At 33.9% G+C, this 15,913-nt stretch overlaps 2 protein-coding genes across 4 annotated transcripts; one reads left to right on the top strand and one right to left on the bottom strand.

The window, feature by feature from the left end:
* Positions 1 to 3,067: 3,067 nt before the first annotated feature.
* LOC136061405 (probable magnesium transporter NIPA7) lies at positions 3,068 to 4,945 on the top strand. 3 transcript variants are annotated; one of them, XR_010625403.1, is made up of 4 exons: positions 3,068 to 3,596; positions 3,707 to 3,763; positions 3,887 to 3,934; positions 4,069 to 4,945. XR_010625403.1 is itself a non-coding variant. In XM_065764619.1 (4 exons), the coding sequence occupies exons 1-4, from the start codon at positions 3,476 to 3,478 to the stop codon at positions 4,136 to 4,138; spliced, it is 318 nt and encodes a 105-aa protein (XP_065620691.1). In that variant the 5' UTR covers positions 3,068 to 3,475; the 3' UTR covers positions 4,139 to 4,945. The 3 variants fall into 3 exon arrangements, 1 of the variants encoding a protein (XP_065620691.1); XM_065764619.1 differs by having other exon boundaries at positions 3,865 to 3,934; XR_010625404.1 differs by lacking the exon at positions 3,887 to 3,934 and having other exon boundaries at positions 3,070 to 3,596.
* Positions 4,946 to 8,138: 3,193 nt separating this feature from the next.
* On the bottom strand, positions 8,139 to 11,832 carry LOC112012164 (MDIS1-interacting receptor like kinase 2). The gene is made up of 2 exons (XM_024044546.2): positions 8,975 to 11,832; positions 8,139 to 8,842 (listed from the first exon to the last, which is right to left on the bottom strand). Exons 1-2 carry the CDS (start codon positions 11,718 to 11,720, stop codon positions 8,505 to 8,507), a joined length of 3,084 nt encoding a protein of 1,027 aa, XP_023900314.1. The 5' UTR covers positions 11,721 to 11,832; the 3' UTR covers positions 8,139 to 8,504.
* Positions 11,833 to 15,913: the final 4,081 nt, after the last annotated feature.

The raw sequence follows: 15,913 nt of genomic DNA, 5'->3' as shown, positions 1-15,913 counted from the left end.
ATTAATGGGGTACAAAGGTGTTTACACTTAGGAATAGCTATTTTAAAATAAAGAATAATTATTCCTTGCCAAAATGGTTGTAATAACTATTCCTTAACCTACATAATAAATACAAAAGTAAAAATTCCTAAAAGATCTCCAACCTGCCCCTCTCTCTCTCATGAATCAATTCACAATTTTTTTTTCTACATTCAAAGCTCAATGATGTGAAAAGAGTCAAAAGAACCCACTATGCTAGCACGTTATTTGTTACGATTTTGTAAAATATTTTTTGAGGAGATGGTATTAAAATTTTGAAAATGATAAATTGTATTTGGTTTTTATAATGTATGTATTTATATATTGGTATCTATATGTTGCGATAAAAATAACTATATTATTGTGAGATGATGTTATCAATTTTTTATATTTATTAAGATTAATTTATAAAATAATACTAATCAATTAATCATATATTTTTTTCAATTTATATAGGATAGATATTAAGCCATATTGTAAAAAATATATCTTTTTAAAAATGGTATCTTAGGAAGTTTGAAAAAAATATAATGACATTTCACTATCTTAACATAGATTCAGTCTTCTATTACATTGTTATCACCAAACAAATGAATATGAATGGTTATGTCATTCCAACTTCTTGTTTTACTAGTAATGCTTATTCCTATTATAGTGTACATACTTCAAGTTTCCAAATAAACTTTATAAGGAAAAATAAGACCAAAAAAGCAAGGGTTTTCTTCTAATTTGGAAATCAATTATGCACTGTTAGGATATAGGTTAGTTTGTAATTGTCGTGTGATTGTTGTTATTTTTATTTTTATTTTTTCATTTTTATAATACGAGCAAGACTTGAGAGTTCTAACATAATTAATTAAAGGATGAGCTTTCTCTATGATTTATTAAGGAAGAATCTCCTTCAAACTGGAGAAATCTCTTTCTTTAATTTTTTGATAAATAACGAAATTGTATTAATCAAAATTCCAGGTACACTGGGGTGTAAATGGGTAGCAGTATAAAGATCAAACTTTGAAATTACAAAGACCAAGCATATCTAACAAATTAGAATAAGGAAAAAGATTAAAAATTGATCTCCAATCCAGCAAGGTGTGAAGAAAGAAAGATTTAATTTTTGGAATAGATTGTTCCTTTCCCTCAAAACAACTGGAGTTCTGTTCTCACCAAACACACCACAAGACACAATGTGGTACAACCCTCCACAAATCTATGCTTCACAAACTGGAGAAATCTCTTTCAAACTTAAGTCACGAGTAATCTAAACAAGTCTTATGACCATTAAGTTATATTAAGGGGTGAGTAGAAAAATAATAACCCAACCCAACTTGTCTAGTTTGGGCCTAACTAATCCATTATGGATAGTTTTTCTAAGACATTTTATCATAATAGGGTTTTGCAGCCTAAAACCTGACATTTTTTTGTCATACTTCAGTTTTGCACAAGAAGAACCTGTGAAACCGACCTATCAAAACCCCTTTTCTCCACTACCATGTGCGTGCCTTATCCCTTGTTGCCCCTCACCAGACTTTTCCCTTCTCTCCCCTCACTAACCTTGCACCTCATCCCTTTGTCGCCTCACCCACCACACCCTTTGTTGGCATCATGCACCCGACTCTTCTTTCACAAATTTTGTTTACATTATCCATGTCTAAACTTGGTGTGTGTAATATATCTTGCATTGGTCTTATCATCATCATAATATCATAGAGTTTAGAAGAAAAAAAATGCATACATTTGATGAATATTTTTTCAAATGCATTTTGAATATAGATATTATCATATTACATTTGTCAAGAGCATTGTAACTCAGTAGTAATACATTTTCCTTTATTAGGCGAAAAAGCATTGCCATCTTCATATAATTTCTTCAATGTTTTTCTTTATTCAAACCTTTTATATATAAAACCAAACTTTAGAGAAGGTGGAGAACTCTTCAAGTCATTTTTTACTTATTTCCTACTTGTACTTGTGAGAATAAGAGATATTATAACCATCTCCTACTATTCAACATTTTGGCTTAGGGCCTAAGCCCTACCCTAAGAATGATCCACACTAGAAACACCCATGGATAATTTGATTGTTTGGATCTAGTTAATTTCATGGGTAGATGGGTAATTTCCATCAAACCCCTTCTCCTTCCCATTTTCTCTCCAATTTGGGGGGGGGGGGGGGGGGGTGGAAAANCACAACAACAACAACAACAACAACAATCAGTTCATCAAAAAAAAAAAACAACAACAACAACACAAAACCCACGGACAATCCACCATACACACCACCGCAACGGAAAAAAAAAAAAAAATCAGAGGAGGACGACGAGATTGAGAGGGCGGCGCGATCGAGATGACGACGAGATCGGAGATGATGATCTGACCCAGAGGAGGACGGCGTGATCTCGGCGCGATCTCGCAGGCACGAACTTGGTGCCGTGATCGCGATCTTGGCGCGATTGAGAGGGCTGCGCGATCGGTGACGAAGGAGGCGACGAGATCGGAGACGAAGTAGGCGACGAGATCAAGGACGAAGGAGGCGACGGCGACGAGGATGGCGATCTGACCGGCGAGGACGTGCTTCAGGTGGAGTGCGCCTGGGCTCACCGTTTCTTCCTTCCTCTTTCTCTCTCTCTCTTCGTGCTCTGTTTCTCTTTTCCGGAAAATTAGATTTGAAGTGAAAATGAAAGGTGAAATCATTTTCAGCCTTGACCACTGGTCAACGGAAATTAATTTCCGGAAAATGCATTTTCCGTGCGCAACCAAACATCCGGAAATGGTGAAAAGCATTTCCGGAAATGCTTTTCACCCGATTCAAACGCAGCCTAATGCTAATGTTCTATGAACTAAAAATAACATGAGACTAAACTAGGTTATTTTGAATAATTTTAATAGTTAAAAAAATTGATGTGACTAAAAATAATTACATTGATCCATTGGAATATTATAGAGACAATGGGATCATCTCCCTATAAAATTGAGAACCAGCCGTGTCTTGGGGTAAAAGAAACAAAGGTTATGACAAACGTGGTGTCTGTTAGTCCCGAGTGACAACACAGACAGAGGACTGGCAGGTGGCAAAAAATTTAGGGTTCCCCCACCTTCCAAAAACGACCTTTTCTACATTCACTTTAATTACCATGTATACAAAAATTTAGAGAGACAAAAAAAACAGAGAAAACCCAATCCCGAAAGAACCCAACCCATCAAGACAGCAAAATAGCATTCCAAAACAAAACAGAGGGAAAACAGAGAGGCCACTGTCAACCCAATTGAAAAATATTACAACTTGGCTTTTTTTTTTCTATTACTCCACATCTACTCTCTCTTTCATTAGGGTTGCCCCTATTTCCTGATGCTCACTTCACCTAACAATCTCCTGCAAAATTGACACCCATCGCTTGTTCTTGTGTCCGAACATATAATTCTAGACAAAATATTACATATACATATATAGATAGATATAGATGTACTCCAGCAATTTGACAGGGTTCATTCTGGCTATGGTGTCAAGCGCCTTTATTGGATCCAGCTTCATCATCAAGAAAAAGGGTCTTCGTAGAGCCAGTGCCAATGGCCCTCGTGCTAGTCAGTTTCAATCTTCACTATCTTTTTTATTTATTTATTTATTTATTTTATTTTTATATATGTATTATATACATGCAATCTAATTTTTTAATTTGTCTATGTTTGATTAGGTGTTGGAGGATATGGGTATCTGTTAGAGCCTCTATGGTGGGTAGGAATGATTACAAGTAAGCTACTCTTTTGTTTCTGCTTCTGCATTGTAGTTCCTACTACCCAGTAATTGAATTTAGCTCAATTTGGTTTTTATTTTTTGGGTTTGCTCAATTAGGCCCTTTTTTTTTTGCTCATAGTGGAGAATTGAGGACTTTGGAATATAATTATTTCGTTTTCGGAAAGAGGTATTTAAAGAGAATGACACGAATTTCAATTTTTAGTTTAAATGACTTGCAATTGCATGGAGTATGGATTTTTTTTTTTTTTTTTGTTTTAAATTTTAAATTTTTATGTTGATTAGAGCTTTATTGATATGCAGATTTGAAATGATTAGGTGTAATATGTCATTTCAAATCCAGAACATTAATATCACAGGTGTTGTTAATTGAGCAAAACCTCTGGAGCTCGAATTATCAGGTGGTGTTAAATTTTATATCAAGAAATTGCTTTTCAAATCCCCTGATTTTAAATCCTCATATTTCAGTTTGGGAATGTGGATTTGGATCTCAAATCAAAAAGATTTGAAATTCACTGATTTGAAACCCATGGATTTAAAATCCCTAGCTGGGATGATTTATATAGTCACAGCAACGACAATCAAGACTTAGTCACAAAATTTTGGGTCTGCTAAAAAGAAAGGGGTTTTAGAATACCACATTCACTATTCTGTTTTCCTTCTCTCTCTACTATCCTTTGGACACGTGACCTTGAAGGCAGCAACACATCACACTAAGCCGCCAACCATTATGCTACATGGAAGGCTTATTTATGTGGTCACAAGTATTTGGAATTTATAATTTTAGATTCTTTGTTTGGATGCTTTAAAGGCTAGTAAATGTGAATTTAAAATTCTCTTAAAAAAAAAAAAAGTCCACAGGGAAAAAACAGATTAAAGGAAACAACTTGTCTATGTAACAATGAAAAAAAGAGCAACTATATTTCTGTATTTAAGGATGAACTTATTGCCTACACAAATTTTGGATTGAAAAATATTTATAATATCTCAATGCCTTTCTAACATTTTAAACTTTAGTTATGAATATATACATGTGAATTTCCTACAATAGGATGAAAAATTATCAAGCACAAAAGATTTTTACAGAGAACCAAACATAGATGCAGTCACTGGGACACCTAATTCAGAAAATAATCTGTTACTTGACAAACAAGAAGTATACAATTTATACACATGCACAAACTATCTTTCAAGAAAAATCTCANTTTTTTTTTTTTTTTTTTTTTTTTTTTTTTTTTTATGGGTGAGATTTTCTGGCTCTTTCCTGCGATGATGCTTTAACAGATCGGTGTTTGCTCTGATACCAAATATGACGCAGAACAACCAGAACAAAACTGAAATAACGGAAAAATAAAAGATATGACCTAGGAGTCAGCACCTAGGCCTTGCTTGGAGTCAGCACCAAGCGGGAAAACCACTAGGAGTCAGCACCTAGGGTAGACCTGGAGTCAGCACCAGACCAAAGAAAGACCAAATGGCCATTGTTTTCATTCATCAAAATATCAACTATCTCCTCAAGGAGTACAATAGGTTGTTTATATAGGATTGCTAAACCCTAGTTCTAATTGGCTAGGAAACCTTAATTGCCTTATTACAAAAATAACCTTGCTAATTGGCTAGGAAACCCTAATTGCCTTATTACAAAAATAACCTTACTTTTAAATTAAAATACTAAAAGCTCAATAACTAAAAGCCCAATAAACTAATAGACCTAAAACATAAAAATACAATGGGCTTGCAAACATAAATAATACTAAATAATAATCTTCTTGTGTCTCCCGCATCATAAACTCTTCTACCAAAGCCCTTGTTCTCTCTTCTTTGACTCTTTGGTTTGGGGGAAAGACTAGACTTTTTAAGGTAGGACCGTAGGAGCTCAACAGCTGAGGAGAACTCTATCCGGAAGTGGTAACGAATTTTAAAGAAATCAGCTTATTTGTTAAACAAACTTTTTCTCTTAAACAAATAAGTTAACCAAACACGCTAGAATGCTTCACTTTAATTTTAGTATACACTTCATTCTGGTACGAGAAATGGCAATACTTGAATCTCAGACGGGAAAATACTAGCAATTCAAACAAACAATAAACACACACACACACACTATATATATATATATATATATATAGAACTTGAAGCAAAGAAACATCCTTTTTTTTATCATCAAGGAATGGATTGCATGTTGGATGTGTAGCCCCATCAAATCATCATAGTGTCATTCTGGAAACAAAACAAAGCAAAAGAAGATTTGATTATCCAATCATAAAAAGAACAGAAGTCTTTACCCACAATGCATAGTTTGATACCAATATGGGCCACAAAACCCCAATATCTTAGGAGAGTTATCACTCATAATATTTATACATACAATCCTGTTTAATTGTTTTTACTAACTTTTCCATCATTCAATTTTATTTAATTAAAAAAAAAAGAACTCTATAATCCTGCAAAAATATCTTGATCGTCAATATTAATTTGAAAGACTATGAATCACACATGCTCACATAAATACAAAAGAATACCCTTTAATCAATTCAATGTCTCTAGCTACAGATAGACTGTAAACAAATGAGTATGAATCACATTAACTCAAATAAATACTAAATAATCAATCAATATATATTATTATTATATATATAAAAGTAGAGACCTCATACGATAGTGCATGAGGTCCCGCCAAATGGCGTTCTAATTTTGCATTTAGCATTTTTTTACCTCTTTCATTAAGTTAGTTAGTTAGTTTTTTTTTTTTTTAAATATATACAAATTTTTTTTACTGTTACTATTACCCAAAAGTTCACATTAATTCATTTTACTATTATCTCATTAATATCTCATTTCCTAATCTTACACCACACATTTCTCTATTCTTCATGTCTTTTAGCATTCTCACTGTTTTAGTATTTTTTTTTTAAAATAAAATAAAATAAGTAAGGGCTAATAGTAATAACTAATTAGATAAGAACCTAGAGAGAGATAGAAAGATACAAAAATGTTGTGGATTGTTAAATAAAACATACTATTTCACTATATGTTACCAAAATAAAAGACTTGAGACTAACAAAACATTTGAAAGAGAGAGAAAGAGGAACTTGAGAGGTCACCACCTCGATTATACTGGCCTCCCACTACCATCAAGACGCCGAAACCCCTACGGGTATTTCTTTTTTAATTAGGGGCTTAAATATGATTTAGGTTTAGGTAATTTGGTTGAATAGTTTTTGTTTTGGGTATATAATTAGAGAGAATATTTGGTGCGCAATGTAAGACCATATTCTACTATAGTTTAATTTTAAATCATTTATACAACACATGCATACATACTTGTCCACACCATGTTTTAATGTCGCACTATCGATGAGTGGAAAACAGTCAGAGAGTTGGGTATACTTTCATTTCATGGTATGAAATATGTGAACACAACACAAATTAATTGACTTTCATAGTCCCGTTACTTTTTTGCATTTATTTTTGGTTTCATGAACTTTTTTTTTTTTAATCTTACCTTAAGAAGGCAATAAATATGCAGTGAAACTACTAAACTAATTTTTAACATCTCAAAATATATATGTTTCTTTACTCTAATTTAATTTACTTTTTCTTTATAATATGTGCACAACATTATTCAAAATTGTCTTATATAAAATACCACAAAATTATCCGTACATCGCATGGGCTACTTACTAGTACTCTTTATCGATGTAATGCCTCCAGCAACAAATAAGGTTGTAAACAAGTTGAGAGTTATCGAGTATTGACTGTTCAAGATTAGCTTGACAACAAAAGTAAAACGATCAAGCTCGACTCGAGTTCGAACCATGCCTACAAATAATGTTTGAGCATAAGCTCGTCAAAAATTCCAAAAACTTGAGATTGACTTGATTCTTTAGTCAAGTAGAACTCGAGTTCAATATCAAGCTTTTGAGCTTGGGATCCAATATAAGTACATTATTAAGCCCATATTAAACATATTGCCAAGTCCATTTGGTTTGGATAAGTGTTCTTAACTCTCAATTATTAATAGGCTTAGTAAAATATGGGTTTATATTGTTCAAAGTTCATATCAAGCTTATTACTATGCCCATAAATTAGCCTAGGCTTGGTTTGTTGTCTATCAAACCCTATTGTTTACAAGCCTATTCATGAAGAAATTTATTTTTGCTTGGCCCCAACTCGTTTATTAACCAAGCCTAAAACTAAGGATCAAGCTTGATTTATTTATAAACAAATAAACATAAAAAGACATTTTATCAAGCAAAGCCCAAACTATATATGAATGGTTTGGTTCATTTATAGTTCTAGCTACAAAGTACGATCACCCTAAGAAAAATATTTGAAAGGTTATGGACTACTTTAAAACAAAAGATAAAAGGTTGAAGAACAAATGTGTAATCAACACAAAATTAAATTATCACCTAAGCAAGTCAGTGTTTGTGTATTGCTAATTGTACATTGATTTTTGTGGAGATAAATGGGTTCACTGCTGAGTACGCCTTACAAATTTGCACATTATACCAGTTTCATGAAACGCCATATACACCTCAGGTTTCAACTTCCAAGTAACATCAATCACATCAATTTTGGATTGTGTATGTTTCTTTTCTTCTTGGGTCACTCTCCACATCAAAAGCAAATGGAGAGGATTGTGTCTGTACATGGAGAATCATTATGAGATATCTTAGGTATTTGATGATGTCAGCAAGAACATTTGTTTGCAGTAGACATAGTAGCCTTATGATTTAGATCCTGACTAGTTCTCCAGATGTGATTGTTATAGGAATCTGCACAATTGAGGATGATAACCGCCTAGAAATCATGAGCATGGTTGGCCTAGATTGTGGATTAGCATGTAAGCAAGCAGTTGCAGTAGTTACAATCTTTATCAGTTCATCCCGAACTTGAACTGTGGGAGGTTCAAGGCGTTGGTCCAATACATCCTTCAGCAATATGTTAGTTGATTGAGACAATGCAGAATAGATGAAATCACCAGGATGATTTCCTTTGATCACTTCAAGTGCTAAAACTCCAAAACTATAGACGTCACATTTCTCAGTCACCTGCATTGTGTAAGCAAGCTCTACCAAAATTTGGGAGAGGTGAGAGTCAAGGAAAAATTAAAATCATATAAAAAAGAGTTGTCATCATTATTGATTTATTGATGCATTCTTTGCTCAATGTAAAATTGAAAAAAGTGTAAAATAATTTTTACCTGGTGCTACATATCCATATGTGCCTGCAAAACTTGTCCAATTTGATGAGTCTTGCTTCAGAAGTTTAGCAGTGCCAAAATCAGAGACATGAGCTTCATAATCAGAATCTAGCAAAACATTCTTGCTTGATATGTCTCTATGAACAATTGGCGGTGAGCAATCATGGTGCATATATGCCAAGGCATGTGAAACCCCTTTAACAATATTCACCCTTCTACTCCAATCCAATTCTTTAGCTTCTTCTTCTTTGCTTAGGATTGCGGCCAAGCTGCCCTTCTCAAGGTACTCATACATCAACAACGAGTGTTGTGTGCTTGAACAAAAACCATATAGTTTCACAATGTTTCGGTGCCGAATTTCTGTTAGTGCCACTATCTCATTATGAAACTCCTTCTGGTCTGTCAAATCACCATCACATGATGAAGCGTGGATTTTCTTTACAGCTATAATGTTACCTGAAGGCAATTGTGCTTTATAAACGCTTCCATATCCACCACTCCCAAGGCAATATATGGCATCAAAATTCTCAGTGGCTGCTAGAATTTCTTTATACATTTCTTTCCCATCAAAGGTTGATATGGGATACAAGTTTTCATTTTGTATTTTTCGTGGCTTTCTCCCTTTTCTTATAAAACTTGTCAGTCCCATAAATGCAAATAGTAGTACAAATACTCCTAAAAGGGGAAATATGATCATGAACACGAGATCATGAATTCTCTGTTTTTTGTCTGTGGTGACTAGTTGACAAGGTTGTAGTCCTTTCACCTCTCCACACAATCCCTTGTTCCCCTCCAATGCTTCAATTGGAGCATCTTGAAATGCTTTGATGTTGGGAATCTGACCCTGGAATTGATTGTATGCTATGTTGACATCCAACAAGCTGTACAGTTTCTCAAAAGCTGTTAGAGTACCAGAGAAATTGTTATGGGATATATTCATGGTCTGCAAGCTTTGCAAGTTCATAAACTCCAGTGGTATCTCTCCTGTGAGATGGTTATGACTCAAATCTAGCACGGACAACTGAACTAAATTTCCCACTTGAATTGGAACTCCTTGGCTGAACTCATTGTAGCTCAAATTCATATAAAATAGGCTTGAGAAGCTACCTACACTTCCTGGAATGGACTTGCTCAATTTGTTATTGGACAAGTCAACATAATTAAGGTTTGTCAAGGAGCCAACCTCTGAAGGTATACCACCTGAAAGTTGATTGTTGCTCAATATAAACTTCAACAAAGAAGTCAACCTTCCCAATTCCTTAGGAATCTTCCCAACTAAATGATTTGAAGAAAGATCAAGAACGCTTAGTTTAGTTATGTTTCCTATCTCAGATGGTATGGTACCACTAATATTATTTCCCCCAAGTTCTAGATCTGTTAGTATTGAGCTCCTTCCCCAGTTAGGTGAAAGTTCACCATAAAGTTTATTGTTGGCAATGTTAATGTAATACAAGTTTGGATAGATGCCAAAAACTTCAGATATATTTCCAGTCAGTTGATTTCCATCTAGACGAACTCTATATAAAGTAGTGCAGTTTCTCAAGCTTTTGGGAATTGGACCTGTTAGATTATTACCATTTGCAGTAAAGTTTCGAAGCAATCCATTTTGGCAAATATTTTGAGGCAAATAACCTGTCAATTTGTTTCGGGCCACTCGAAACACAGTCAACTTCATGAGATTTTCCACCTCTTGAGGAATGGAACCAGAGATTAGGTTGTCACGAACATAAAAAATTTCTAATTGGCTCAAATTACCAATTGAACTTGGAAAGGAACCATTGAGTTGATTTACACTCAATTGAAGAAAAACAAGAGACTTCAAGTGTCCAATCTCTTGTGGAATGGCACCCGAAAGACTATTCTGGGAGAGATCAATATAGGTAAGATTTCCTAGTTCACATAATGATGGTGGGATAGGACCAACAAGATTGTTTTTTTGAAGGCTCAGACATTTCAGTGATTTCAAATTCCCTATTTCCGTAGGGAGGGGACCAGCTAAACTATTGTTATTTATGTGAAGTTCAACCAGGTTGGTGAGATTTCCAAGTTCTAAAGGAATGGAACCAGATAGTAAATTTTGATCGAGACATAAGTAACCAAGATTGCTTAAATTACCCAAAGAAGGAGGTATGGGACCATCAAGATAATTGCTTTGCAAATCAAGCACATTAAGAGACCTTAGCTGACCTATTTCTTGAGGAATTGAGCCATCTAACTTATTCATACCCAAACCCAAGACCTTAAGGTTTGTTAGTAGGCCAATTTCTGATGGGATTTTCCCAGAGAACTGATTCATGGACAGGTTAACACAGATGAGATTGGAGAGGTTACTAATCTGAGGTGGAATGGTACCAAAGAGTGAGTTCCTACTAAGATCAACATATTCAAGATTAATAAATGAGGAAAATGAAAACTCATGCAGTGAACCCTTTAAGCTTGAATGAGTAAGATTTATTTTGATGACACTTCCAACAGGGTTGCAAGAAATACCAAACCAAGTACATGGTCTAGTGCTTGAATTAAGATTGGTAGAAAAATTGGTGGCATTATTAGGAAGCAAAGTCCATGAAGATAGCTGAGACTGATCTTCATTTTGGAGGCTGGCTTTCCATGTGAGAAGAGCATCAGCTTCTTCATTGGACTTAGATGAGGAAGCAACAATTGATGATGAAACAAACAGAACAATCAAAACAAAGGAAATGCGAGAGCATACCTTCTCAAAGGTTGATGATGATCCTATTCCCATAGTTTTGTGTTGGTGTAATTACTATAATGGATAATGATGATAAAGAGCTTCATTTGAGGTAGATAGTATTTCTCATTCTTCCTTTTATATTCAAAAAAGAATAAAGATTCTAGCTTGAGAAACTTCATTGTCCATTCCCATCTTCTTGATTTTTGTAAATTAAAGTAATTGATTGATGGGATGGCTTTGAGATTACATTGTGGTTGGTTTGTTTTCGTCGCTTGTTAGGCCGTCACTCAAGTAAGGCGATGACTTTTGACATTTTGTATTGTTTTGACTCCTCGTTCAAAGACTTGACATTTTAAGGTAGGAACGTAGGAACCTAACAGGCGCAGCCGAGGAAAACTCCATCTGGAGGTGATCAAGGGTGTTCAAGAGAGAATTTTAACTCTAGATGTTTATACTTTAAAGGCAAGAATCCTAGAGATTTAGATTCTTGAAGTTGAAAATACCAAAACGTGCCTTTGTAGCACGTTTGGATAGCAGGATTTGAGTTTGTGGATTTAGATTGAAGTGATTAAAATCCAAATTCCTCGTTTGGATAGTTTTAAAAGAAAGTTTTGGATTTGGCCAAATTTATTTTAAATCTTTCAAAAACCTTGAATTTAATATAATATTTAAAATCAATGGATTTAAAATTAAGGCATTTAAAATTCAAATTCAAATTTCCAAACGGAACCTTAAATTAGGTGTCATACTATATATTTCAATTTGAAAAACACACTTCCAAATTTAACAATGTTTGGTGTTGGAGATTTTACCAACTTAGTGCAGTGCAGACACATGTATTCTTTTATTTTTATCCTCTTTGTTGATTTTTTTTTATTAAATATATATATATATATATGTTCACATCACATAGAAGCCTACAATTTTTTTTTTTTTGAGAGAAAGTTTGATATTTTATTCAACTATTAGAGACTTTATTAGTTGAGTTAACTGAAATCTACAGTAGTCTACAAATTAGAACAAAAAAAAATTGACAGCATACTGTATTCAAGTCAAACTATTCGGCCTGGTTCAGTTTAGGTGTACATCATTACACATATGAATCAAAATGAGAAATTTCTTCGTTCTCAGCTTCTACATTATTCAGTTGTTGACACACAAGAATCAAATCGAGAAATTTTATTCATTATCTTCTTCTCCGTGATTTTTTTTTTTTTTTTTTTTTTTTGACTTGTTTGATAGAGTTGTCACTTGTCATATACTAGTATTTTAATTTGGAAGCGATTACTAGAAATTGAATATCAATAATGTTTCACATCAAAGTCTCTACCACTCAATTATTCTTTTATTTTCTGTTCTTTCTACACTCTGTCTCTTTCTGTTAAACATGTACTTTCTTTAAAAACGTGATGCTCACATAGAGTTGTCATATATTTTAATTTGGAAAACGATTACTGGAAGTTGAATATCAAGAATGTTTCACATCAAATTCTCTACCACTTAGTTATTCTTTTATTTTTTATTCTTTCTACTCTTTTCCTGTTAAACATGTAATTTCTTAAAAAAAAAAAAAACGTGATGCTCACATACATGTCACTTGTTAGAACTTTTAATACGTGTCACATACCTATTTAAGTCAATGAATAAACTTCTGGGTAACCTATACAATACACAAGAAAGTTCAACATAATTTAATTATTATTATTATTATTTTGTCTAAATATGATTATTACTATTTTTTAAAAGAAACAGACACACACAAAAGAAAATATTTTTAAGCATAAGTAGAAAATTTAACCTACTAGTACACAAAAGAAAACCAAGAAATTGACGTTGAACCAATTGGTGTAGGGACTAAGGTGTATCTAATTTCCAAAAAATATATATTTATGAGTTGAGACTGATTTTTTTTTGTTTTCAACGTAGAATGTCATGTTCTCTTTTTCTTGATCTCTTTCTTATTCTCTTGTAAATCTATATCTATATCTATATCTATATATTACTAAAAACTAAAGCGTAGCGTTTAATACTGCTGCTCTTACGTTGCGCCGCATCAGCTGCCATGTCATTTTTTTTTTTAAAATATAATTTGTCCTAGAATTTTAAAATAGTTATTACAATTTTCAGCCCTATAAATGCAGCCCACTACTTATTTATTTACTTCCACTATCACCCTTTAATAAATTCAGTCCACTACTTATTTATTTACTTCCACTATCACCTTATAATAAATTTGTATAATTAATCTAGCCCACCTCTTATTTATTTAGCTCCACTCTCAAGCCCAACCCAAAACTTTTTCAATTCAATTTTAGGGTTTTGTGTGAGCCTTTTTAGCCTTAAAAATTAAAAAAAAAAAAAAATGTTGAAACCATTCAATCTTTCTCCCTCCCTTATCTTTTCATCTTCCCACTACCCTCTACATTAATATCGTTCTTTCTCTTTCCCTTTATCTTCATTTATTTTTGTCTCTTCTTATTCACACCCTCTTACTATAAATTTGTCACTATCTCTTATATTCTATGCATAGTTTTTCCTCACAAAAAAAAAAAAAAAAAATGGTTCTCTCTCTATTTTTTTTTTTTTTTTTTTTTTAAATTATTATTCTCTTTAATTGTTAAATGTTATCCTATTGCGTTCTAAAGAATTAAATATAGCATATAAAAATATAATATTATTCTATTACATAGCATAATTTGGATAATTTGGTATTTATTCTGTTACATAGCATGATTTTTTATAGTACTCAATTTCGATGTTAAACTATGAGACTTTACTATTTTTTATTTATTTTCTAATCCTTTGTGGTAGACAAAGTACTCTTAATAATTGTATTAGAAGTACTCTATAATGCCATTTGTGGGTACCATAGGAGTGCTTCACATGTCCTAGGCCTGCTAGGCGTGCCTGGCATTCACCTAGGCATGCTTGGCAACCACCTAGGCCATCCTCGGATGGCCTTGCAACGTCCTCGGCATGCTTGACATTCATCTCGGACGGTGTCTTAGGAGTCCCACATCGAAGGAAAACCCCCCCACTTACTGCCTTATAAGCTTTGAAGCGAAGGAAGTAGTGTACCATTAGTTTAGTTATTCGAATAACTAAACTAATGGTACACTACTTCCTTCGCTTCAAAGCTTATAAGGCAGTAAGTGGGGGGGTTTTCCTTCGATGTGGGACTCCTAAGACACCGTCCGAGATGAATGCCAAGCATGCCGAGGACGTTGCAAGGCCATCCGAGGACGGCCTAGGTGGTTGCCAAGCATGCCTAAGTGAATGCCAAGCACGCCTAGCAGGCCTAGGACTTGTGAAGCACTCCTATAGTACCCACACCATTCATTTAAAGAAAAGTAAAGGTTAGCCAAATGAAAATAATCAGATAGGTGACAAATTTTAATTTTTACAATTTTATTTTAATTATTATTATTTTATAACAATGCATGTATAGAAATTTAATTCTTAGATTTTGCTAATAATTGTTGTGGGGCCAGCTATACAAGGAGGTATTGGTAAATTTGTAAGAATTGGGCCTGTGGCCCAGTGGCCCAATCCGAGGATAGTAATCCGTCCGAGGATGATTTAATAAGGGCATGGTACGAATAATATAAGAAGAAGAGCTGAGAATTGCAAATGAAAATTCAAAATGTGTCCAAGGAGAAGGTTCACCTTGGAACGATAGTCCGAGGTAGATGCGACTATCTTTTTACCCTGGATAGTCCACAAGATTGTATTGTAATTTAGAAACGGATATGGGATAGTGGAAGCAACAAATATCTTCTGACGTTGCTACCTCCATATTAAATGCTTCCCAGCTAACTCTCTGACCGCATTAATGTGGAGGTGATACCTGAACAGTGATCAAGCAGCCTTATGGTTGCTAGTTGGAGATTCTAGGGGTGGGTAGATGGAACAGAAAGGAGTTCCCAGGATAGAACCTACACGTGTACGGTGAGAGCAAGGGGAGAAATGTGGTATATAACGTGAAAGGGGATGACATTATAGGGAACTTCTGGCTGTATAAGAAAAAAAGGGTTTTTCCTATCGAATAGAGCTAGTTCTCTCGTCCACTCTCTAAAAATTTATTGTTTGGGCTTGTTGGACCACTTTTCCTTCTTATTTTTTAAGGCTTTTCCAAATTCAGTCCCTACAATTGGCGCTTTTGATAATATGTTTTGGGTGGCCAAAATTATAATTTCTACAAAGAAAATAACCTTAATAGATTATCAAAAACAAAATTTTATCCT

This window comes from Quercus suber, unplaced genomic scaffold (genome assembly GCF_002906115.3).
Source record: "Quercus suber isolate HL8 unplaced genomic scaffold, Cork oak 2.0 scaffold_572, whole genome shotgun sequence".
Classification (NCBI taxonomy): Eukaryota; Viridiplantae; Streptophyta; class Magnoliopsida; order Fagales; family Fagaceae; genus Quercus; species Quercus suber.
The sequence above is the reverse complement of the archived record's forward strand: the minus strand, read 5'-3'. Positions and strand labels throughout refer to the sequence as shown.

Bases quoted from the DNA above. Each gene is read 5' to 3' on its own strand.
- LOC136061405 (XM_065764619.1), top strand. From the start codon at position 3,476: ATGTACTCCAGCAATTTGACAGGGTTCATTCTGGCTATGGTGTCAAGC. The intron at 3,764-3,864 runs GTAAGCTACTCT...TTGCTCAATTAG, and splicing joins GTGGGTAGGAATGATTACAA to GCCCTTTTTTTTTTGCTCAT. The intron at 3,935-4,068 runs GTATTTAAAGAG...ATTGATATGCAG, and splicing joins TATTTCGTTTTCGGAAAGAG to ATTTGAAATGATTAGGTGTA.
- LOC112012164 (XM_024044546.2), bottom strand. From the start codon at position 11,720: ATGGGAATAGGATCATCATCAACCTTTGAGAAGGTATGCTCTCGCATT. The intron at 8,843-8,974 runs GTAAAAATTATT...AAATTTTGGTAG, and splicing joins ATATGGATATGTAGCACCAG to AGCTTGCTTACACAATGCAG.